The sequence below is a fragment of the Battus philenor genome, unplaced genomic scaffold, assembly GCF_028537555.1.
Source record: "Battus philenor isolate CCGP_79_NKW_IND1 unplaced genomic scaffold, ilBatPhil1.0.hap1 SCAF_12, whole genome shotgun sequence".
In the NCBI taxonomy this organism is placed as follows: Eukaryota; Metazoa; Arthropoda; class Insecta; order Lepidoptera; family Papilionidae; genus Battus; species Battus philenor.
Genome location: NW_027181674.1, coordinates 766077 through 792307, shown reverse-complemented (window position 1 = coordinate 792307; position 26231 = coordinate 766077). Strand labels below are relative to the sequence as shown.

The window sequence follows — 26231 nt, the reverse complement described above, 5'->3', positions numbered from 1 at the left end:
AACTTCACGAGTAGCTATGAAAATTCTTATGAAAGTATTGCAGCACAGATAAAAAATATTTTCATGCTATGAACAGATGAAATAACTAGAAATCTCTAAAATGTACAACCATAATCCTTCATAGTTTGATAATACCAGAACTTTCTTTTTTCTTTTAATGATATACTGGTTTGAATACCATTTCCTTTTAAAGATACTACAGAACTCGGCGATAAATATTGCACATCGATCTATGGAAAGAGACAATCGCCTAATTTCGGCTTCGCAGAGCGTTATCTCTGTCGCACACTACCTACGTGGCGTTATAGTACTTCGCACTTGTTTAGAGTTGATCTTTTTCAGTTTTAACAACATATTTTGTTTCACCTTGTACATGTTCCGATTTGATTAAAATTATCATATCTTGCACAAAAAAATACTTCTTATATATTCACCATTTCTGGTTCCAGCAGTGGAGATATACTGGGACAGTAATACAAAAGGTACATCCTAAATATCTTATGTATTGGTAGCTTATTTTCCAGTTTGACTGAAGTATATATAGCACAAATAAAATTGCACAAAAAATTAGCACAAAAACAGATTTGAGTGTCATTTTGTTAATTTTTTTTTCATTACATATTAGAAATTTAAAGAGGCAGTCTCCATAGTTTCTTAGCCTCTACTTTAGGTAAACATTCAAGCGATCATTATAATAATTAAGTTAAAAGACTAGATTATAAGTCTATAAGAGAATTATATCCATTTATATAAATACAAATAGGCAATTCCCATCAATGGTTTATTATTTAAGTACTGGAAAATGTATGACTAGAACGCTATGAAAATTTGGCATCGTTATACAGACAGAAGTTTAACCAAAAGTTATTTTCAAATTTGTATATGTTATTTAGTTAAGTCATTATGTGTTATTAATTGTGTCTATATGTATGTATGTTGTGACTTTCACACGGGACGGCTTTGGAAAAATATTTTTGGTTAGATATAAAGGAGGATACTTCGAGTTATTAAACCTATTTTCCTTTTGACTACGAAAATTAATAGAAAAATTATTTAAAAGCGATGCCATCAAGGCTTTCAAGGTCAGTTGTTATTGAATTTACTGCCATCTACCGGCGAATAATAGCAACTTGTCTCGTCAAACTCTGAGGCCGTGGCGTGAGGTGCAACTGCCATATACAGGGCGTAATGTTCAGCGTCAGTCAACTCCAGGTCATCGCGGAGCTTCTTGAAGGCAGACGCGTCTAATGCCAAAACACTCTCTGCCACTAGTATCGTGCCATCAGAGGGGGGGATTGGACCTGACTTCCTCAGCGAACTCTGTGACATCTCATCCGGGTCACCGTGTAATGAAATATGTGTGATACTGTCAGCATAACTCAACCCAGCTCCTGATGCATTGTCCTTCAACGAGGTATGAGATACCGAGGACTTGAACCTGGAAGGACGCTGCCCGGAGACACTGCTCACCGATCTGCCAACCATTTTACTTCTAGACTCCTTCTTCCCTTCAGACTTGACGCTTGGAGCTGGGGACTTCTCCTTTCGTCTGAACAACCTGGAGAAGAAGGAGCGCTTTTTCGGAGCTGGTGGCAAAGCTGGTTCGCTTCTAGCTACTGTCAGCTCGGCTTTCTCCCTGTTCCTCGTGATGGGAAGTTGTTTTCCGGGTTTGAGGATGCTGTCAACGGATGTTTGGCTGGTTTTAAAGGATTCGGTTGTTTTGCGTACTCTTTTAGGAGGCAAGGGAGGTGCCCTCTCGTCTTCCGTGTCTCGCTTAAGAGGAGTGAACTCTATGATTGGGCCACGGTATGTTTGGACTTGCACGTCCTCGTAGGACATTGGGTCGGGCTCTGGTTCGGTGATGGTTATTGGGTTCTTGAATGCAAGTTGTAAGCTGGTGTAGGTTCCGGCGTCGTTGAAGTCCTCGAGGTCGTCTGTGTCGTTGAGAGCTGATACGTTTTCCAACCGCGTGCGGTTTTCCGAGTATATCTCATCGAGCTCCGCGACCTGGTCTAGTAAGTCGTCGAGGCTTTTCTCGTTGGAGTCAACGGTGTCGATTCCATTCGTCACGACTGAAACGTCACCGTTTATTTCGTGAATGGGTTCGGTGTCGTCGCTGGTGGAACTGACGAGGTCTTTATCCGTGTCTGTGTGTGCTTGTTCTGTGTGCGTGTTTGTGTGTGTGCGATTGTTGTTAGTGTCGGGCTTGGTGCGCAGCAGCGAGTAGATGGAGAGATCGGGCAGCGGCTTGCGTGCGGTACCTGGCGGCGCGGTGTACTCGAAGTCCACGGCGTTACTACGCGCGTTGTCCGTCACTCGCTTCAGCTGAAGGTACACCTGTGCACACAGTATAAACTTTTAATTTATTGCACTTGTAACGAGAACGTTTCGAATTACTGGCCACTTCGACCGCAATACCTTTTACAGTTTATAGCTCTAGCGCATTCCAATTTAAATTCGAATGCCATAACATATTCGTTGCCATTGCATTCGTGTTTAACGCAATAGCAGCGACCTCATCACTGATGGCGTCCGAATTCAAATCGGCGTTCGAATTTTAAACGCGCAATAATGATTTAACATACAAGCATTGTGGCCGTGGTGGCCAGCAATACAATAGCGTGGAGGCTACAGTACAGATAATCAAAAACCGAATACCACAGATAATGTACTGTTAGGTGTAAATTTGTGAAAATTCATCACCTTCACTGCAAAATTTTTTTACAGAGATCTCATATGATGAAGGTGATTTGAAACTTGAAAACGGTGCGAACCATCATCATTGATTTATTATTAAAAAAATAAATTTTAATACTTTCCAATTTTTAAATTTAATATTCTTCCTACTACGCGCTAGAAAATATATACATAGTTTTATAATAGTAAAGACAAAAGTACAATGGGTGGTTTCATCACACGAGGCAGTTTCTTACATACAACTATAGTATGGAAACAATAGAAGTATAAATAAGGGGTCGTTGACTTGCATATATAGATAAATGTATATAGCATACATTTATTCATATATAATTATAATAAATGAATAATTAAGTTTCAACGCATGTTTATTTTAATATTTTATATGAATTTTTTTTAGCACTGTCTTTATCTCACACTACTTATGTGACGTTTTGTCAGTTATATCTCGTGCGACAGAGATAACGCTCTACGAAGTCGAAATCAGCCGATTGTCTCTTTCCAAAGGCCGATGTGTAATATTTACCGGGTACTGTACGGACGGATGTCTGTGGAACATAGATTCTAATAACAGTAGAGATATTACAGTACAAGTTTTTCAGACATTAGCAACAATGAGTAAATCACGTGCAGTTGAGACGAAACGGTTTGGCGGGCGGCCAACGAGACCGCAACTGATTTAGACGAAAGCGGACAAACCGAACCACGTCTGAGAATATAACTCAACGGAGCATGTTGTACTAACGTATTTATTCATTTCAATATTAACCCTTCGTTTGCTATATGACGCCTGTCATTATCGTAAATTAACTTTTTTATAAATGGAATATTACTATGATCTTGTCGTATATCCAGAGCAAGCGATTTTAAACTGTATTTATAAGGTGATTTGATATAATATAGCCTACTTTATTTCGGACAGATATCTAATGGATTCAGGCGTTATTTTGCGGAAGTCCATCCTAAGTAAGAAAAGGACCAATATATAGCTACTACCGCCAATGCAGTAGTAGTCGTGCAATAAAGTGTACCGCCCGCCAGCCCGCTGATAAATGCGTATGCGGCAAACAATGCGAATTACACAACTACCGCCGTTATATCACTCAACACGTGTTTCACCCCTCCACGGGGCATCTTCAGGAGTTATGTTACACCGATTAGTGCCAAACACAGAGTTTTTGACTTGTATGCCGCACGCTACACCATACGCGCAATACCTCACTTTGCGTCGTGGTTACGTTCCAAAAAAACACGACGCAAATTGAAACGCCGCAAAGTGAATTAGGATTTTCTATAGCAAACCATGTAAAGATCGAAGATAGGTTATGAAAATACATTTTTTTAAAAAGAAAATTGAACAAAATAAACATTTAAAAAACGAAAATAGTATAACTCTACCAATAAATAAACTGAAGAACAGAAACAACACGTAAAAATGTATAAGCGCAAGACTACATAATTGAAATTGAACTCTTAAAACAAAATGAAAATAAAACCGTATTCAAATTGCGTTGATTTTTAGTTAGAAGGGAATTCCCGAGTTTTCATGGCATGGCGCAATTAGAAACATGTGTTGCCATCTTTTAGAAAAAAAAACTTAAAGACTCGAACCCAAAACAACGCAACCTCGAAAATCTAACGACGCAGTGAAAATTAGTGCTAATTACGCTAATTAAATGACGCAAAGCGATGTATTGGTGTAGTCTGAATCCAGGGTCTTCCTTATCAAGATTCCTCTGCCCACCTTGGGCATGTCTCAACTTTAAGCCACATCTCTAGTCTGTTCTACATGCTATGTGATCGGCTGTAATATGTCTAGACCTGTTCTTATGCCGGTATGTTTATATGTACAGATTATAAAAATATAAACTTGGTTTAATTGTATCATCATTTCAGCTATAGAACGTTCACAGCTTGATTTAGAAGCTTCTAGAAGCAATCTGCTTAATTTCTATAATTGTTCAAAAATCGAAACGATATTAATGGAGTTTCTTCTTGCATCTTCAAAACTAAAATACCTTGCGAGGCAGGGTTAAAATTAAATTAGATTAAAAAAAATTACGATCAATAAGAGTTCTGTTAAAAGTTTTTATGTGTGTGTAATATTTTTGTGTATGTCTTTGTATAGATCAGAGATTCCCAGAGTGGTCTATATCGACCCCTGGGGGTCTATGACAACATGCAAGGGGTCTACGTCAGCGAAAAAAAATTTGGGGGTCCATAAAATGAAAATGAGGGTCCACGATAGTGGATCTCAACACATACACTTTTTTACATTTTTAATTTCCTTTCCATCGTCATACCTAGTGGAAATGGGGTTCAGCGCTGTTACCAATCTCCTAACGAAAAAAATAAACAGACTGGACATCTTTAGCCGAGGAGATTTAAGATTGACCCTTACAAAATTGACGCCAAATGTTGATAATTTATTATTAAAGCATCAGGTTCATCCTTCTCATTAAAAATATTGACTTATTGCTTATGTTATTTTATTATATTTTTATTTAATGTTACGTATATTTTACATAACAGATACGAAATTTTATTTTGAGTAGTTTTAATTTAGATCCAATTAATAAATGTATAAATTAACATGTGTTTTTACTTTAAGTTTATAACACTAAACTTCACTAAAGTTAGAAATTTACAGGAAATCAATATCAGGTAAGTAGGGGGTCTACCTAACACGGAAAAACATGGCAAGGGGTCTACGACACAAAAAAGTTTGGGGAACTCTGGTCTAGATAGTACCTTGACGTTGGTCTGTGTGACTGGATTGCGGTAGGGGGGTATGTCGAAAGTAATGGCCGCCTGCTTGTGCACGTGCACGTTGGTTGCTGCAGCCTCCCAGACCACCTCGTCGTTGGCCTTCTCGAAGAACACCACGGCGGTGTCCTGTCCCGTCACCTGTTCACGACAGTCACTTGGTAAAAAAGTACTTGTGTAACAGATGCGCGCCATCTGTTGACGGCTGGCGTTACTATTTATTACATGAAAGAAGTACAGCGAGAAAACACTTTTTAACTTTACCTAGAAGACTGGTAGCGAACAAGATCTTATTTTTAGCACTCTTATAGCTATTATAACAATGAACTTTCAAGTACTGCGCACTATACTTAGGTGGACAGGCGATAAGTAACAATAATAATAATAATGCTTTTTTATTTTTATTTTCATTCTATACAAATGACATAGAATTAGTAATTTTAAATATTACTTTTGATAATTTTGTATTAAGTTTGTATGGACCTCTCTAGGTAAAAGCCTCCTTCAAAGCTTTCCATTTTTCTCTATCTTTGGCAACTTGGAGCCACCCGTGACCTGCTGCAGCCACGATCATCAGCCCATCTGGCATTAGCTCTGCCTCTCGCTCTGGTACCTCGTGGTCCCGTCCATTTTATAACCCTTTGTGTCCACCTGGTATCAGCGTACCTAGCCACGTGACCTTTCTAGCTCCACTTTGAAGGAAATAGGTAAGTGCATCTGTTCTACACGTATTTTTGCGGATTACCCTCACTATAATGTATAAAAAAATTCAAAATCGAGCACCTTCTTGAAACAGACACAATCACTGAACGGATCGAAATGTAACCACAAGACATTTTATTAAAACAATTGCAAAAACAATACAAATTTTATCAGCTTTTATTTACGACATCTAGCGCTGAATAGTGGAACTACATACATACTGTAAGAAAAGGACCAATATTTAGTGCCAAACACAGAGTCTAATCACTAATCGATAATCTAAGCACTAATCGGTGTAACATAACTCCTGAAGATGCCTCGTGGAGGGGTGAAACACGTGTTGAGTGACTTAACGGTGGCAGTTGTGTAATTCGCATTGTTTGCCGCATACGCATTTATCAGCGTTCTGGCGGGCGGTGCACTTTGTTGCACGACTACCACTGCATGTGCGGAAGTGGCTAAATATTGGTCCTTTTCTTACAATAGGATGGACTTCCACAAGGTAACGCCTAATTCCATTAAATACACACATACTAATAAGGTTGTTTATTTATAAACTTGTATCCAAATAAAGATGCCTTAAAAGCAATGGAGAGGGCTATGCTTTGGAGTTTCGCTGAGAGATCGAATCAGAAATATCTGCAGATCCAGTCACCGATGTAGCTTGAAGAATTGCTCGTAGACCAGGAGTCGGCCGACGCGGCGTGGGAAGGTTCCCCACTGGATGATCATAACATAGTTAAGGTTGATAGAAGTCGTAGATCTTTGATGGCTTTCGGCTAAAAAGAAGAAAGACGCCTGAATGTACATACGTCTCTTCCTTCCTGGTTTTTCCTTTAACTCCAGCACATTTTCAACAATTTCATCATTATAATTAATGCCGTGTGAGCATTCTCTACCAGGTAAATAATACAATAATAATGTAGAAAATTAATAATATCCTGATCATTTCAGGCAAAGGACGTCCAGATATGGACAATGGCCTCTTAAAGGCTATTAATGAAGAGTGGATCTACCTTCTCACACAGCAGTATCATGGTCATGCGACCACCAGCTGGACCAGCGCAGTGCGACACTCGAGCGATATGCAGGTCGCTCATCGCCTTCTTATCGTAGATGATGTCGGAGACAGCTGGTGGTAACGCCAGCCGAACCTTTCCACGTTCTCCTGTCACGAACACTTGGAAGCACAGCCGCACTGCGTTCAAGTCGATGCTCTGCGGCTGTCCACGATGGCTGAACCCAGCTGTGGACAACGATATTTTATTAGTCAGGTTAAGAAACAATATTGAAGTGGTTAAATCTTAAGTAAGAAAAGGATAAATATTTAGCCACTTCCGCACATGCAGTGGTAGTCGTGCAACAAAGTGCACCGCCCGCCAGTCCGCTGGTAAATGCGTATGCGGCAAACAATGCGAACTACACAACTACCACCGTTAAATCACTCAACACGTGTTTCACCCCTCCACGGGGCATCTTCAGGAGTTATGTTACACCGATTAGTGCCAAACACAGAGTCTGTGGTTAAATCTTGTTAGAGATTAAACATTCCGACATTTTATGTTTGATTTGAAAGTGTTTGCCTTTTCGAATAAATAAAAAGAAATCTTCTATTCAATTTTGAGGGTAGTGTATATTAGTCAATCTATATATTTCCGGATCAAATGGAAGCGGTATGTATCCATCGGTAAAGGTAAAAGGAGAACCTTTGAATTCTTGAAGGTCTATACTATACCGAGCTTACAATACATAACCTGACTGACATAGTTTTATATATATATATAAACTGATAAAATAAATGCTTTATTATCATGTCTGTTAGAAATGTTAACATCAGGAGAATCTATGTGGTTTATTCATCCTTCTGAAAATGCACGCTTACGATATTTTATTATAATTACATCAATAAGGTATACGTAATATTTCAATGTAATATATTTTTGTATATTCAATTGTGTTATATATTGTATGTGTCGACGTATTGGAATTTCCGTTTCGTTGCCGTGCGTTTCTTTTTAGACCAGGGACGCGTGACGTAGACGCCGTCGGCTCGTCTGGGAGTAACACCCCCTCTTCCCTCTCTACAACTCTCTTGTCGTTTCATCACTGTCTAGACCAGAGTTCTTCAAACTTTTTTGTGTCGTAGACCCCTTGCCATGTTTTTCCGTGTTGGGTAGACCCCCTACTTACCTGATATCGATTTCCTGTTAATTTCTAACTGTAGTGAAGTTTAGTGTTAAAAACTTAAAGTAAAAACACATGTTAATTTAATAATCCTACAACTTACACAATTTTATAAACATATACAATATTTTTTTTACTTCATAGGTACTTTTTTAAATAATGTAAATGTTTTGATATTATAAGGTAGTATGATGTAAGTAGGTACTTTCAGTGTATGTGTTGAGATCCACTTTCGTGGACCCCCATTTTAATTTCATGGACCCCAAATTTTTTTTCCACTGACGTAGACCCCTTGCAGGTTGTCATAAACCCCTAGGGGTCGATATAGACCACTTTGGGAATCACTGGTCTAGACCTCAAAACGAGGTTTCAATTTCATGATACAAGTTAGAGATCTTTGAGATCATCAGAGAGTCTGAAATTAAAAATGCCGGCCTATTCTTCTTTGTTCATGCAAATCTTTTACCACAAATATAAGACGTGCCGTCACTACCTATTTTTAAGAAAATGGTTTAGAAATATTTACTAGATCATTGATTATTTATCTGTTTATTCATTTCTTCAATTTCCTGTGTTTTTTATTATTTCTGAGGCAAGTGGGATCTAAATCAGTTTTATGTTTTTATTTATTATAAGTATATATGTTACATACATATGTATGTATGTTTATGTAGGTATATTTGTACACATTACCTACCAATTATTTATACTTCTACCCATTCCATACTATGGTTGTCTATTAAAGATTGCCTTGTGTGATAAGACCGCCCTTTGTACATTTTTGTATATTATTATGAAACTATTTTAATGTATTCTAGCATGTACAATAAAGAATATTAATTAAATAAATAAAAAATATTTACTAAGGTGTATAAAGATATTTAAAAGTTTGTAGAAATCTCGGATCACTAAAAAATCGATTCTTTTCGACGAAATCGATATATTGATGATTTTAGATCTCATCGTGGATTCTGCAGATTAGAGATGGCAAAACGTGGTTTACGAAAGAAATTCTACGTGATCACAGCAGCCTTGGTCGCAGGTTTTATTCCCGACAATCTATAAATGTATATATAACATCACTGCATAAATATATAATATATCTTACATTGACTAATCACTGGATCTAGTATAAAAAATTATAAAATTTAGTTCTGTATAATGGCATCCTTCAATTTATATCACACGGTTACAAATTTCTCAAATTCGTCTAAACATAGATCATAGCACATAAGTATTTTTTTGCGATCGCTTTCACGAGATTACACTGCCATTGGAATTGAAACCTTAACTGTATTACTACATAGAATATCCTTTACAATATAAGGTTCTTCCGGCATTATATATGTAAATAATATTAATCTAATATATAAAATTCTCGTGTCACGGTGTTCGAACTTGAACTCCTCCGAAACGGCTTGACCGATTTTTACCAAATTTTACATGCGTATTCAGTCTGTGAATGTCTGTCTGAGAATCGGCTACTATCTATTTTCCATACCCCTAAGTGATAAGGGTGGTCCACCCCTAAATTTTATTTTTAATTTTTTAGACAATTTTTTTGGTTTTTATTTTATTATGATACAGCATACAAAAATACATACAAACCTAAATTTTCACCCCTCTACGATCAACCCTTATCTTACATTTGTTAATTAAAAACTTTAATTTTTTTTGCAAAACAACGTTTGCGGGATCAGCTAGTAATGTATAAATGATTTATTTACTGATGTAAGTAAAGGTTATCGAATCATGCGCATGGAAAATCGATCAGTACACGCACGCATACGTTCGCAAGGAACAAAGAGTTTATTTTTGGAAGCAACTATTTACGACGCGGCGTTTCTACACCGTCTCTAACGCCCCAATTATAACGTACAGGGAATAGTTTTAACGCGAAAGAACTAGATCTATACATGGTTTCCTGTATTCAAAGTTTTATTCTTACATCATTATTAATTCAAACATTTTTATTTGTAGTTTAGGGTCGATAGACATGGCGTGGGATCTCCGTGACGAGAACCAACGGTATAGGTCGTGTGAAGTCAAAAGATGCTAATGTGTATAATAATATAAATAAATGCAAGTGTTTTGTAAGCATATAAAGAAAATAAAAATTTCCATTAATTAGACTGATTTTATGTGACTACTAGCTGATCCCGCAAACGTTGTTTTGCAAAAAAAAAATTATGTTTTTAATTTACAAATAAAAAATAAGGGTTCATCGCAGAGGGGTGAAAATTTAGGGTTGTATGTATTTTTGTATGCTGTATCATAAAAAAATAAAAACAAAAAATAAAAAAAAAATTTTAAGGGTGAACAACCCTTATCACTTATGGGTATGGAAAATAGATAGTAGCCGATTCTCAGACATACTGAATACGTATATAAAATTTTTGACAAATCGGACAAGCCGTTTCGGAGGAGTACGGTAACTAACATTGTGACAAGGAAATTTTATATATTACTAGCTGATCCCGCAAACGTTGTTTTGCAAAAAAAATTCAAGTTTTTAATTAACAAATGTAAGATAAGGGTTGATCGTAGAGGGGTGAAAATTTAGGGTTGTATGTATTTTTGTATGCTGTATCATAATATAATGAAAACCAAAAAAATTGTCTAAAAAATAAATAAAAAAAATTTAGGGGTGACCACCCTTATCACTTAGGGGTATGAAAAATAGATAGTAGCCGATTCTCAGACCTACTAAATACGCATATAAAATTTGGTAAAAATCAGTCAAGCCGTTTCAGAGGAGTTCAAGTTCGAATACCGTGACACGAGAATTTTATATATTAGATGTTACCTATTATTTCTGAAACCATTGATTTTTGGTGTATAATTGTCAGAATGATCGTTGCAATGCCCCGATCGGTTCTAGTGCTTTGGGTAGTCATGCAGCTCGGTGTTTAGTTTCGTAATGAAATTATCTTACTCTTGAAAGGGTCGACGCGAAGCTCCTCTCTTGTACGTAGGGCTGCTTCGACATCCTTGCGCTTGACGCACTGGATGCCCAGGTTGCTGAAGGAGACGAGGGTGCTGTCTCCGGAGAGCTCCGCCTTCACTGTGCACACGCCGCGCTCGCAGCGCTCACGTCCCACCAGGTTGTGGGGATGCGGCCTGCAACACACTCCATTACTATCCGATCCCCAGTGGCGTAGTCAGGGGGTGGCGAGCGGGGCGGCCGCACCAGGCACCACAAACAGGGGGGGCACCAAAGTAGAAAAAATTTTTTTTGAATCATGGATAATGAAATGTTAAAAGAAAAATGAAAACCATAATTTAAAGTAAATAACATAAAAAGATTATCGATTTTTACTATTTTTGTGCTAAAAAAGTTGTTAAATAATATGAACATTAAAAAAAAGTAAACGGTTACAAATTATAACATACACAGTGTTTAAGCCTTTCATTCGCAAAACACAAAGTGTTTTTTAAAAGGGCCCTAAATGACAAAATAATAAATTATTACATTATTGCAAGATTATTTAATGATAAATAGATTAAATAATCTTGCAATAATGTCAATAGAACATGAACTAGTCGACACTATTGATTTAGAAAATGCGATAAATGACTTTGCAGGCCAAAAAGCGAGGAATGTTCGTTTTTAAATTTTCCCAATAAATTTTATTAAGATTTAATGTTATTTTATATATATTTATTATTATTTTGAACCCAAAAAATATATATTTACTACATTCTGTTCTGAATTTTGTAATTAATTAGACTCTTTAGGGGGGGGGGGGGGGGGGCATCAAGCCCCAATCTGCCCCAGGCCCCAAATACCATAGCTACGCCACTGCCGATCTCACTTCAAGGATACGAGTATACTTAGTTAATTACACAACTGCCACCGTTAAAAACGAATTGTGACTCTCATCTTTGTCTTATTTATCATGGATTCCTGGGGTCCTCCTGGACCACTTTAGCTAGTGATGATATAAATAATACACTGTTGTTAATGAATGAACAAATTATAATCTGTATTTCACAGATAGAGCATTGCCTTTGTTTTTACGTTCTGTAAGAAAAGGACCAATATTTAGCCACCGTTAAATCACTCAACACGTGTATGTATAACATAACTCCTGAAGATGCCCCGTGGAGGGGTGAAACACGTGTTGAGTGATTTAACGGTGGTAGTTGTGTAATTGTCATTGTTTGCCGCATGCGCATTTTTCAGCGGGCTGGCGGGCGGTGCACTTTGTTGCACGACTACCACTGCATGTGCGGAAGTGGCTAAATATTGGTCCTTTTCTTACTTAGGATGAACTTCGGCAAAATAACGCCTGATTCCTTTAAATACGTATATACTTTACAATGCTATCTGCGACCCAGTTATGATAAAAGGGTAAATTTATAAAGCAAATTTCAGCAAAAAGTTTTTACATCAGTTTCCAATCAACTTGTATAAACTTGATTACTTTGAAATATATATATATATATGAAATGCTATATTGGAATGCGGCAAGCCAATAACTTAATCGTAACAAAACCGCGTAACCTGAAATGTGGCTTGGGATAGAAGGCGATGCGTGAATGTAAATGAATGTTGTGAGGATGATAGAAAATATGAAGAAGGAAAGAGGGAAGAAAGAGAGAAATTGTGAAGGATGAGAGAAGAGAGAGAGAATGGGTGAAAATAGGAATAGGGTTTTATTAGTTTAGATTATATATAGATTTTGATTATGTACGACATTTTGGGATCATTATTGCTGAGAGCACCAGCTCGTCTGACAATTGACTCACTTGTACGGATGGTCCTTAGTGACGCAGGAGACCACGACGATGGCGTTGCCCGTGCAGCCGCTGATCTCGATGGTGGGGTAGGTCTTCCTCTCGCTCGTGCTGTTGACACCAGGAATCGAACCCGCTGACCGGCCCTCGCATTCATATCGAAACCTGTTGTATATACAAAACATATTGTAATTGTTATATCCTTCATGGGTATGGCTGTATATATAAGGTTCCACGAAATACCTTAAACATACAATACCCGGCGATAAATATTGCTCATCGACCTTTGGAAAGAGACAATCGGCTAATTTCGGATTTGTAGAGCACTATCTCTGTCCCACACTACATATGTGACGTTTTGTCAGTCGTTGTATTTCGTGCGACAGAGATAACGCCGATTGTCTCTTTCCAAAGGTCGATGTGCAATATTTTTTGGATGTTAATTTAAAATTAAATCTTACTACAGCATTCTAGAGTTTTTTGGTCGATCGAAATGCAACTTTATATGTTGATTTGTTTGCATGATTGATATTATAATAATAAAAAATTGTAATAAATTCATTTAAAAAAACAACTGTTGAGTTTCTTGCCGACTGTTCTCAACAGATCGGCGTTCAAACTGACAGTAACTTACTATTTATACTGTTGATATAATTGATATATAATGAAGATATATTTAATTAAGTGATGATGTAATATTTCGAGGATGAAAATGTAAAATGAAAAGAGGATGAAAGAATGGTAAAACAGAGCAAAAGGGAAAGAAAGCAGAATTGTGGTATAAAAGAACAGAATGAAAGATTATGTGAAGAATGAAAGAGAAGAGAATGAAAATAAAATAATTAAGTGAATAAATTAAATGCTAATAAAGTCCCTATCCCACCATAAATAGGGGTACGAGAGGCCCCCAATAGCGGGGGTTAAAAAAAATTCAAGGAGGTAGCAAAATTGTTACTTGATATGACAGGGTCGGTGGTTAGACTGGTTTAGAAAAGTGAAATTTCTGATGTCGTATTTTATGAAAGACATCTATATTGAATAAATAAAAGAAACGTAGTTTAATATACAAAACTGGTAAAATTTACGTTATGTACGTTCCGTAATTACGTAAGTATCGGGCACGTAAAGCTTTCATCCCGTGACCCCGATATCTATATATAAATATAAGAAACTGTGACCCATTTAGCGCGCCGGCGCAGATTAGCTGTTCACGTATGTACTTATAGAAGAATTTATAATTTTTATCTTCTATATATATAAAAAAATAAATTTACTCGGTAGATAATTATATATATATATATATATATTAATTACACTACACGTCTAGTGCAGTGATTCCCAAAGTGGTCTATATTGACCCCTAGGGGTCTATGACAACCTGCAAGGGGTCTACGTCAGCGAAAAATTTTTTGGGGTCCATGAAATTAAAATGGGGGTCCACGATAGTGGATCTCAACACATACACTGATAGTAACAATTTACTTACATCATACTATCTTATAATATCAAAACATTTATATATATGTTAATAAAATTGTGTAAGTTGTAGGATTAGTAGTTTTAATTTAAATTCAATTAATAAATGTATAAATTAACATGTGTTTTTATTTTAAGTTTTTAACACTAAACTTCACTACAGTTAAAAATTTACAGGAAATCAATATCAGGTAAGTAGGGGGTCTACCCAACACGGAAAAACATCGCAAGGGGTCTACGACACAAAAAAGTTTGGGGAACTCTGGTCAAGTGAAACAATTGTTGTCGCAAAAATTGGTCACTTATCTTAGTCTTTCTAAAATTTTAACGTTCTCCTATGTAACATATATATTTTTATATTGAAGCGAAAGAATTAAACTCGAGTCGATACCACCTTTGAATTGTCACCCTTTAACCCTTTGAGGCACGGAATTTTAGAAAATTAAAATACCCATGTTGCACAGAAATTTTATTTCGTTAGAAATTTAACAAAATTAGTGTGCTATTATTTATAAGGATATACAATGATATAGAAAAATAAAAAATTTAACTCTGTTATTAACTACTTAAAATTTTCGGTTTCAACACTTGATGAACCTGTCATATGATGATAAACCTTGCCAGCCGCAATCGAGTACAGTAATACCCCGCTTTACGCGAGAGATACGTTCCAAAAAAAATCGCGTTAACTGAAATTCGCGTATAACGAGCTTTATGTCATTTTAATCAATCACTTTAAATTCTAGGAACACTTTATGCAATACATACTCTTATTTTTTTACGGAAAAATACATCTATTGCCTTTTGGGTAACGTTTTGTTTACGTTCTTGTAAAATACGTTCATAACACCCAACACTGTTTTTAATTGTTTGACAGATGGTCAAGACACCATAGAGAAGTTGATGACTACATTATATTAATATACACTCTTTCGCGTAATTCGAGGCATTTGAGCGCGAAATTTGCAATTCGCGTTATAGTGAAACCGCGTATAACGGGGTCGCGTAAAGCGGGGTATTACTGTATATTTTTAACAATTGCTAATGGTGTTGCCACTTACTTTAAATAATAAAGTTCGAAAAAAATGTATGAGCGTGCAACTATTCCACTATTTCCATGTGGGTCAAGAAATGTCCCACCGTGTGTTATTATGCATCAAAAAAGTGGTAAATTTTTAATACTAGCGTGCCCCAAAGGGTTAAAATCAAATTGAAAATGGCATAAACAAATATATAACAAAAATTATGTGATCTTTGTGGAACTGTGTTGAAGTATATTTCTTTCTGGCTTCCCATTTTAATGGAGGTATCTATTTCGCGTGGCTACTAACATTGATGGATTCCTTGTTATATTAAGTACTAGCTATAAGTATATATACTTAATGTACGTTTGTTCACTAACTTATTACTTAGGTTGCAAATAAGTTGCAAAAATAAGCGTGCGTTTTGCACCAGAGCATGGTTAACAATAAACGCTAGCGTAAAGTAGATGCGATCTTTTTTATACTAAAACTAGCTGATCCCGCAAACGTTGTTTTGCAAAAAAAAAATGGATATTATAATTTACAAATAAAAAATAAGGGTTGATCGTAGAGGGGTGAAAATTTATGGTTGTATGTATTCTTATATGCTGTATCATAAAAAAATAAAAACAAAAAATTTCGTTAAAAAAATAAAAACAAAAAATTTCGTAAAAAAAATAAAAAAAATTTTTTAATTGTGAACAACCTTTATCACTTAGGGGTATAGAAAATAGATAGTAGCCGATTCTCAGACCTACTGAATACGCATATTAAATTTGGTAAAAATCAGTCAAGCCGTTTCAGAGGAGTTCATGTTCGAACACCGTGACACGAGAATTTTATATATTAGATGTCGACATATATATGTATACAAGGTGTTTATATACGATTATTTTAATCTAAATTTGATTTTAATTTTTTTTACCTACCCTCATTAACGGTTAACTGGTAGAGAATGTTTTTGGCATTAAGTTCGCCGTTATACAGGGTGTGTTAACCCTTAACTTGACAGATTTTCTTTTAATGTTACATTAATATTCATACCACTTGACTTTTAAGACCCAAGGATACCAACAGATAAACTGATTAAGCGTTCGAAAATTAAGAAATTACCTAAACATTCACATACAAATTACTTCTCGTTCAAAATTGATGCCACTATTTTTTTTTTATTCTTATCTATCTCTACAGATACATTATCAAGAAAAGGGTAAAAAGAATTTGTCTGCTGCGAGAAATAGTGTGTTAAGGGTGATGTTAGGCGTGTTTGAAACAGTTGAGGTGATATGTTACCTGAGCGCCTTGCTGGCGGGCTGTTCCACGATGCGCACGGCTGGCGCGGCGCCGGTGGTCGCTGGGGGCGCTGGGGGCATGACGGCGGCGGGGGCGGGCGCGGGCCGCGGCGTGCCGCCTACGCACCGCGCATCGAACGCCGGGTCCGCGATGCAGATCGCGTCCACTGCGCACAAGGGGACACTTTAGACCACAAACAAAAAAAACATCGTCACAGCTCCTGTAAACCGCTGCCGTGTTTTTAACAGGACCTAAGCAACATTGTACATACATACATATATACATGTATAAATACATACGTAACTTTGTCTTCAATCAGTCAATCAAACTAACTTGCCAATACATGTTAAATCTACATACACATATATATATATGTATATACCTATGTACTAACTCATCAAGATATCTCCGGAACCTTAAGACTTAAAAACTTGACATTTAGTAGTAATATTCCTTACGTGTGGTAGAAGTCAGTTAAGAAAGGGTTTCACGAAATTTCACCCACAAAGATGTTGAGAGGCCATTCACTTAAAAAAAAAACATTAACATTAACATTTACAAACTTAACCTCTTAGAGGATAGTATATATACATATAGTAGGTTGCCCACAATTGAACATACGCCTCTCCCACTGATTTACAGTAGGACTGGACTAGGAGAAGCTACCTGACGGTAAAGTCATCTGTCCACTTACATATATATATATATATGTATAAATATATATATATAAAATATATATATATATATAAATATATAGGCGGATTGGCATATGTAATGGCAGTGCGTAGCCATCTAGGCTTTTAGATGAAGACGACAGACTGACATACATTCACAAAGTGGACAGATATATATAATATAGTTATTTTTTTCCGTCTAGATATCTTATTTCCGATTGATACTCACATAAATCCCGAGCATGTACAACTCAGAGAATAAAACACGTGCAATATACTACTGTGTCTATGTCTGAAAATAGATTTTAATATTTTTCTATGAAACTCATATTATAAACGCATGGTATGGTCAACCACGTGTTCGGCATACGTCAACCAACACATTGCGATATAATTGCGGATCGTTTTGTACAATTATTTACAATGTAATTATATTGTTTACGTCTGTATATATATAATAGAGAAATTACTGACATATTTCTTAAATAATAATATACTTAGTTATTAAACACAATTAAAAAATAAAGGACTTGAAATAAACATTCCTTTATACGTACGGAATACACCAATACCTCGCTTTGCGTCGGTTCGTTTTGCGTTTTTTCGAAGTTTCGTCGCTGCTTAATTAGTACTAGTTTTCACTGTGCGTCGTTAGATTTTAGAGGTTGAGTTGTTTTGGGTTCGAGTCTTTAATTTTTCTATAAAATTTTCTTTTTTTGCCAAAAGATGGCAACACTTGTTTCTAATTGCGCTTTGCCATCAAAACTCGGGGATTCCCTTTCTAACTAAAAACAACGCAATTTGAATATAATTTTATTTTCAATTTGTTTTGGTAATTTTAGAGTTAAGTTTCAATTACGTAGTGTGTATTGTCCTTTTTAAAAGAGGACAATAAATTTATATAAATTTATACGTGTTGTTTCTGGTTACAAGGTAAATATTTTTCCAATTTATTTATTGGCAGAGTTATATTATTTATGTTTTTTAAACGTTTACTTTGTTCAATTTTCTTTTTAAAAAGTACTATTTTCATAACTCTGGTAACAATCTTCGATCTTTACATGGTTTGCTATAGAAAATCTTAATTAACTTTGCGGCGTTTCAATTTGCGTCGTGTTTTTTTGGGACGTAACAACGACGCACAGTTAGGTATTGGTGTAGTTTTTTTTCAATCGCCCCCGCTATCGGGGGCCTCTTGCTGACCCCTATTGTGTTTATGGGACAAGGCATTACAATATAATTATAACATATTACATCCTTAATTACAATAATTATTTACTTTCACAATAACGGTATATTTTACGTGTGTGTTCATGTTTTTGTATGTTTCTGTAGGCGAAACTTTTCATTTCACCGCAGCGCACTTGTCTTCCTATCAAAAATATCGATGTAAAACTTTTGCAGGACGCCTATATTATGACACTACAGATATACTAAGTCCACAGGTGGATATTACATTGGCAACTAATAAAGGGACTAATATATAGCTACTTCCGCTATGCAGCAGTAGTCGTGCAATAAATTATATTCACGTATGTATATCTTTGAAATTTCATAAAAGTAAGGGAACAGGGTTGAGAACGCACGAGAACTAGCGATGTGTTGATTAAAACTTTACAATTCATAATTTCCCTATAATGTCAAAAACGGCCGGCGATAAGCTAAGCGATGAGTTGATTAAAACTTTATTAAATTCATAATTTCACGATAATGTCAAAAACGGCCGGCGACATGCCAAGTAATCCGAATTAGCGCTGAAGGCGCCAAGCGAATAAATTTTCACGAAAAGTGCGGAAGGGAAAATATTAATACAATACTGCGATCGTCGACCCGCCTGCAAAGCGATTATGGTAAATCCCCCATAGATATCTTCGCGTGAAACCTTGCAGTGTCTATGGGCTAAATAACTGACGATACAGGGTGTTTGGTTATATTTGTGAGCTTTTATATCCACTTCTACTCACCCTGTGCCAAGATATAACTCTGAAATATATAGGTTAATTTATTTTTTCTAACGCACGTGAAAGGTCAGCTTTGGAAATAAAATGTCTACACGGACAGATGATAAACAGTAATTAATTTTAATAATAATATTCAGAATTTTGAAAATACTTTTTACATAAAACTGTCGATTTTTATTTGACAGTAAATTAAATATAAATTCCTTTTTTAAATATATTAAACCTACTGGATTAAACATATGTACCGTACCTTTTAACCTATCGAACACTTGATATGTTATATCACAAAATATAAAATCGCCAACAGTAAATGCCTTATCACTGATTTAAAAAAAAACTCACAATGTATATATCGCTCTCTCCACATAGGCCGGACGAGAATTCGATGCGGCGAAAAGGTTTTCATTGTAAATAATTAAAAAAAAAAATTACAACAAAGTCGAGCCTATTCGACGAAGTGACATTACGAACTGATGAACAACGCACTACAACTGGTTTCCTCAATCGTTGGTACGCGTCACAAATCTATGGACTTTCCGTAACACGCATCCGTTGATAATAACACTGTTTAACCCTTTCGTTGCCAGCGCTGAAGTTAGACGGCATCCTTGTAATGTGGGCTTATGTGTAAATCCCTGTTTTAAGATTTATCACAGCCAAATAAATTATTAACAATTATTATCACTTCTATTTTTAATTAAAATACTAGTAAAATATTTAAACATGTAACACAAATAAGAAAATTCTAACATCCGTTTATCGACATGCAATGTACACACTTCTCGGCACAAATGCCCGGTTCAGTAGCGTCACTTCGACGGAACGAACTGCGGTAAGGAAAGGGTTAACAGCGACATTTTTATGTATCAAATTATTTTCTTATGTCTTAGTGTTTTCATTAGGGTTCGGCAACTAGTGGGTATTTGAATACACTAACGGATCTTTACAAAATCTGGTATGTGCTACAATTATTTAAAATCTTACTTTTAAACTCCTATAAGATTTTGAGATATCCATGATGAGATATACCTTAATCACCACATTTGGCAGGTGAGTTGATGATCGCAGTGTTGTATTATGGTACGCAGAGTACGCTGCTGTCTATCCTCTGGAAACTTTTAATGCCTCTAAATTATTATGCAATAATTAATGTTGATTGAATAAAAATTATTATCACAGTAATGTGATAATGGATGATAATGGAACTAGTTAAATCTAAGACAGACATAATCCCGAGAAGTTGGATGAGGGCATCGCAAAACCAGTTATTGTGGCGATCTTAGAGGGTGGCGATCCTGGGGGGGGGGATCTTGGGGGGTGGCGATCTTGGAGGGTGCCGATCTTGAGGGGTGGCGATCTTGGGGGATGGCGATCTTGGGGGTGGCATATGAGATCAGTAACCGTTTAACAGGTGATATGATGATGAATACAGGTTAGGAAGAAATTAATTTATCTACTGTATTAAACATAATAAAATATAAACCATATTCTTTTGTCTATACAAGCAAGTCGCATGCAAGTAAAAATAAATAGGTCTAAAAACAACGAGAAATAGGGTAGGAGATATATGGAATATGGTGAAGTGTTTAGATTATAAAAGGAAAGTGCTAATAAAACTATCAAGTAATATTAAGGAATTGTAAAGAATTGTAAACATTAATAACAATTTAAAACCGTATTAAAGAATTTTTTAGATAAAGATATGATAAAAGATAAAATTCATTTATTTAACATTAGAACTTTTAACAGAACTCTTATTGATCGTCAAGTTTTTTTTTTTAACTCTATTTTATTTTTGTCTCTATTCTGCTTTGCGAGTATAACAATGCAGATTTATACACTTTATCAGACATAGCCTAAATTAAACTGCCCAGGATTCCTGTCATTTATATATTCGTTTTTTTTTTACTCGTACCCCTTATCTATTGTGGGACAGGGACTTTTGTTTTCATTTACTTAATTTTTCACAACCTTTTTTAATTTTCACTCTCTTCATTTATGCATCCTATGTTCTTTCATTCGGTGTTCATTCCACATTTCTTCTTTCATTCTCTGTCGCTCTGTGCCTTCCATTCCTCTCTCATTATACATTAGTATTTTATTTATTTTATTTCAGTCAGTATATATTCGTTTATTAAATGATAAGCCTTTTTTTTTAAATTATCCGTTAAAGTGACTACAAAAAAAATCTCAGAGTTGCGGGCTCTTCTCTGACAGGACACATTTGGAATCTACGTATGTTTATTTTAAAATGAAGGATGTATATTGAACCTTTGGTTTCCGTACAGAAACGAGTCAAGCTGTTCAATGGTGACAAGGCTTTAGTGACTTAGCAGTCACTTAACATAGAGCTTAACTAGCTAGGAGCACGGCGAAAAGTTGTAAGTTTATCGATGTACTACAGACCTCATAGAGAGCAAAAAAATGAAGTCAAAAAGCCTCCAAGTTATCTCAACACATTATATATGTCGGTCGGTCAGTCGGTCGGTCAGTCGGAGCGGCGGATTCTGGCGGACGAGATCGGACAGGACCTTTCCTTGCCAGCAGTCGTGTCGGCGATGCTGAGTGGGTCAACGGCATGGAGGGCCGTGGCCTCTTTTTGTGAGACCGTCAAGGTCCAGAAGAAGGCAGCCGAACGGGATCGGCAGAGGACAGATCCCGCTCGGAGACGACGCCGTCAGCACAGGGACGCGTCTCGCGACGGCCCTCCGGTGAATGGTGCTCCCCTACCATAAACGGGGTGGGGGCCCTAAACTCCCACTAGCTTCGGCGACTCTGAGGCGGACGATGGTCCGACGTGGTCTCGAACCAATGTGATAGCACCACGAAGGTTTCTGGGGTAGCGTATCCACGCATACCCCGGGACGGGCTATCGAAAAATAGCACGGCGCGAGGGAAGACCGCGTGGCGATCCCTGACCGGGAGATTCCGCGGTCCCCCGTTTAGCGCAGAGGGCGACCACGGGGGGGGGGGGTAGTGGGTAGAAATCCCACATACCCCTGTCCTCCCCCTAGAGGCAGGACATCTCAAATACCGGAAGATTTCCCCCACCGGAACAAAAAAAAACACATTATATATTGTGATTGGTTATAGATGTGAAAGCCTTAAATGGGTGAATGTTTTTAATTTCATAAGGCTTTAAAACTTTTACACATATTCCAATCACACATGAACACTCTGAAATATGTTAATTTTTTTAAATATTGAAACAGGCAAATGACTTCTGGCAGTACAAAGTATGATAGAGCGTTTCCCAACTTGGGTCCCACGCCCTATAGGAAGGCAATTTGATTGATTGGGCCAATTCGAAAGTGGACTTTACAAGAGTTTAACTTTTTCGCTTTAATATATCAAATATATAATTTACATAGGGGGGTTGCAAGAATTTTAGTTAGGCGAAGATAGCGCATGGCACTTAATTTAATAAAATACTGTTATATGTATTACCCCCTTTTTTATACTATTTCTAAACCAATCATTTTATAGTATGGACTTATACATGCACCTTTCTTTAAACCTTTTTCCAACAATAATGTGATTCTATGTGTATAACAAAATCATTTTCAATCGACTAAACAGACAGACTTGATCAAGATATATGTAGCTATGTGAATAGTTCGGTGCAAATAAAAATCGACTGTATATGCAAATGTTTATTGACCATAATATATAATGCATTGTTGTGTATAAGGTCACGTGTGACGAGCGCAATAATGGAGTGTATAATTGATAATTATATCAGAAAAACGTTTCTGCTCTAGACATTGTATGTTTAACCCTTTCCTTACCGCAGTCCGTTCCGTCGAAGTGACGCTACTGAACTGGGTATGTGCGCCGCAAAGTGCACATTGCATGTCGGTATGCTAATGCTGTCCATAAGCTGGACTCAGAAGGTGACCAACGTCGAAGTTCTGAAACGAATCCGCCATATACGCGCACTAATGCTCACAGTAAAACGAAGGAAAATCGCTTACTTGGGACACGTTCTTCGACACCAACGATACAATCTCCTTCAACTTATCATGATGGGAAAGGTCGCTGGTATAAGGAAGGTTGGTAGGAGAAAGAAGTCGTGGCTTCGTAACATTAGAGAGTGGACCGGAATCGCCAGCGCTGCTGAGCTATTACGCAGAACCAAAAATAAGGAAGAGAGCAGGAAGCTGATAGCCAACCTCCACTAGTTGGAGAGGCACTTCAAGAAGAAGAAGAATGCTAATGTTCGAATTTTCTCATCTGTACTACATATTTAAACATTTCACTGGTGTATTAATTAAAAATAGAAGTTAGGATAATTGTTAGTAATTTATTTGGCTGTGATAAATATTAAGACAGATCTCTAAGCCCACATTATAAGGATGCCGGCTAATTCCGGTGCTGGTAATGAAAGGGTTAATATTTTTTATATTTCAAGACTGGACTTTATCGATTTAGTTAATCTATGGGTATGGTCGTGACCCTGGAAACTTTGTGGTACACTATGTTACTCTATCTATGTCGGTCTTCAGCAAGGTCTTCAGCAGATAAGTCTCCAATCAGGGAGGTGGTGCTTGCGCCGCTTTATCTTCCTCTCCATTTCCACCACGGCGTGTTTTTTGGTCTCTCTTTCTCAATATACTATTGTATGGGGTACAGTACATATGTACAGGGAAGCATTTTGCAATTTTTTTTCATCATTTTTTTTTCCAAATTCTCTTCTATATTTCATCCTCTTTCAAACTTTACAATCTCTAACATTTTCTTTCTTTCATTCACGGTCCTTTCACACGTCGCCTCTCTTTTTTGCCACATTTTATGATATCACATTTGGTTACAATTAGCTCCTATACTTATTTCTTTTTTTGTTTTACACTTACATTTCCTAGCGTTTTACTTTACCAACCTTATTATTAAGTTATTTTTTCATCTACTTTACAATTCTGTGACAATATCTTAAGAATATATGACGGCCGTTCTCTGTCCTCATCAGGGAGACGAAAGTTTCACTTCTCACCTAGTCTTCCAGTTCCATTTCGGATTCTAATCTTTGCCTAGCGAATACGGAACAGCTTGATGCGTGCACCGTACAGCTGTGTCACTGGTGCACGAGGGATTCTGGAGCCTAAACCTATATAGATACCCAGCGAAATCCATTTCCATAGTAAACATTTGGGACTGAATCGTATCCAGCTCTAGGACCAAGCGGTTACATGTCGTGGAATCGACTCTAATAAACTCAAATTGCGATGTTTGAAGACGACCGCTTTTGACCCGCGCCCGCACATGAGGAAAAACACGTGTGCCATTCATTGTATAAACCGATATTAGATAATGGCTTCCATTCCAACATGCCAGCACCCAACGACAGTCGCGACGACTCGCGAATATCGACCTTATTCCCCTGGCATACGGCGCTGGTGCAGCCCACGCATCGAGCTAAAGTCAAAACTAGAACGCGTAATATCGGAACACCGCAGCCGCTGACATATACACAGGGAAAGCGTATTAGAAAATATAGATGATGATGTAAGCCAGGGGTGTCAAACTCAAAAGCTAGCTGGGGCGAAATAAACAAAAAAAATCTATGTTCATAGCAACAAATATTTTTATTTCAATCAAGAATTTGTAATCTATCTAATATATCAAATTCTCGTGTCACGGTGTTCGAACTTGAACTCCTCTGAAACGGCTTGACTTATTTTTACCAAATTTAATATGCGTATCCAGTAGGTCTGAGAATCGGCTACTATCTATTTTCTATACCCCTAAGTGATAAAGGTTGTTCACACTTAAACATTTTTTTTTATTTTTTTAAACGAAATTTTTTGTTTTTATTTTTTTATGATAAAGCATACAAGAATACATACAACCATAAATTTTCACCCCTCTACGATCAACCCTTATTTTTTATTTGTAAATTAAAATATCATTTTTTTTTTTTGCAAAACAACGTTTGCGGGATCAGCTAGTATCTTATAAAATTCTCGTGTCACGGTGTGCGTGATTGAACTCCTCCGAAATGGCTCGACCGATTTTCGTGAATCTTAGCGCGCATAGCGGCCAGGGTGGAGAATCGGACAACATCTATATTTCATCCCCCTAATTGTTAAGGGTCCACCGTTAATTTTTTTTTTACTTTTTTAGACAATTTTTATTTTATGGTACTGCATACAAAAATACATACAACCCTAAATCTTCACTCCTCTACGATCAACCCTTATTTTTTATTTGTTAATTAAAGCCTTTAATTTTTTTTGCAAAACGTTTGCGGGATCAGCTTGTAAATATATTTAAGTTTAATTATTGTATACGTCCTGATACTTGACATTTCTTGACCCAATTATATTGGCCGGAAGCCGAAAAAATGTTCGTCTAGAGCAGTGTTTCCCAACCTTTTTGTATACCATGTCCCATCTTAGCTTTTTTTTAAATTATGCCCAGCATTTCAAATTTATTTTTTGTACATTTATATTTAATTTAGAATTTCCTTTTAACTTTAAACTTGACATCTGGCATTGCGTTTAAATGGCCCGGAGTGCAGCTTGCGGACGGTGCACTTTGTTGCACGACTACCACTGCATGTAGCGGAAATGGCTAAATATTGGTCCTTTTCTAAAATAGCCATTACTCTCTGGTTGACAATCAATTGGAGAAAAAATAATCGTTTAAAGAGCCACGTGTGGCTCGCGTGCCGCAATTTGATCACCCCTGGCATATAGTATTAACTATCACTCATATAA

At 36.7% G+C, this 26231-nt stretch overlaps 1 protein-coding gene across 3 annotated transcripts in view; it reads right to left on the bottom strand.

The window, feature by feature from the left end:
• LOC137933069 (embryonic polarity protein dorsal-like) overlaps positions 1–26231 on the bottom strand; it is a 58330-nt gene that overhangs the window by 9491 nt on the left and 22608 nt on the right. For 2 of the 3 annotated variants that reach the window (XM_068776821.1, XM_068776823.1), the window contains exons 3-8: positions 16881–17046; positions 13102–13254; positions 11285–11469; positions 7182–7411; positions 5449–5604; positions 1073–2337 (exon numbers count right to left, since the gene is read on the bottom strand). In XM_068776821.1, coding sequence (XP_068632922.1) covers positions 1084–2337; positions 5449–5604; positions 7182–7411; positions 11285–11469; positions 13102–13254; positions 16881–17046 — 2144 coding nt within the window. In that variant the 3' untranslated portion in view covers positions 1073–1083. Of the gene's footprint in view, positions 1–1072; positions 2338–5448; positions 5605–7181; positions 7412–11284; positions 11470–13101; positions 13255–16880; positions 17047–26231 lie in introns of those variants that run through there. The other variant, XM_068776822.1, reaches the window with a different exon arrangement.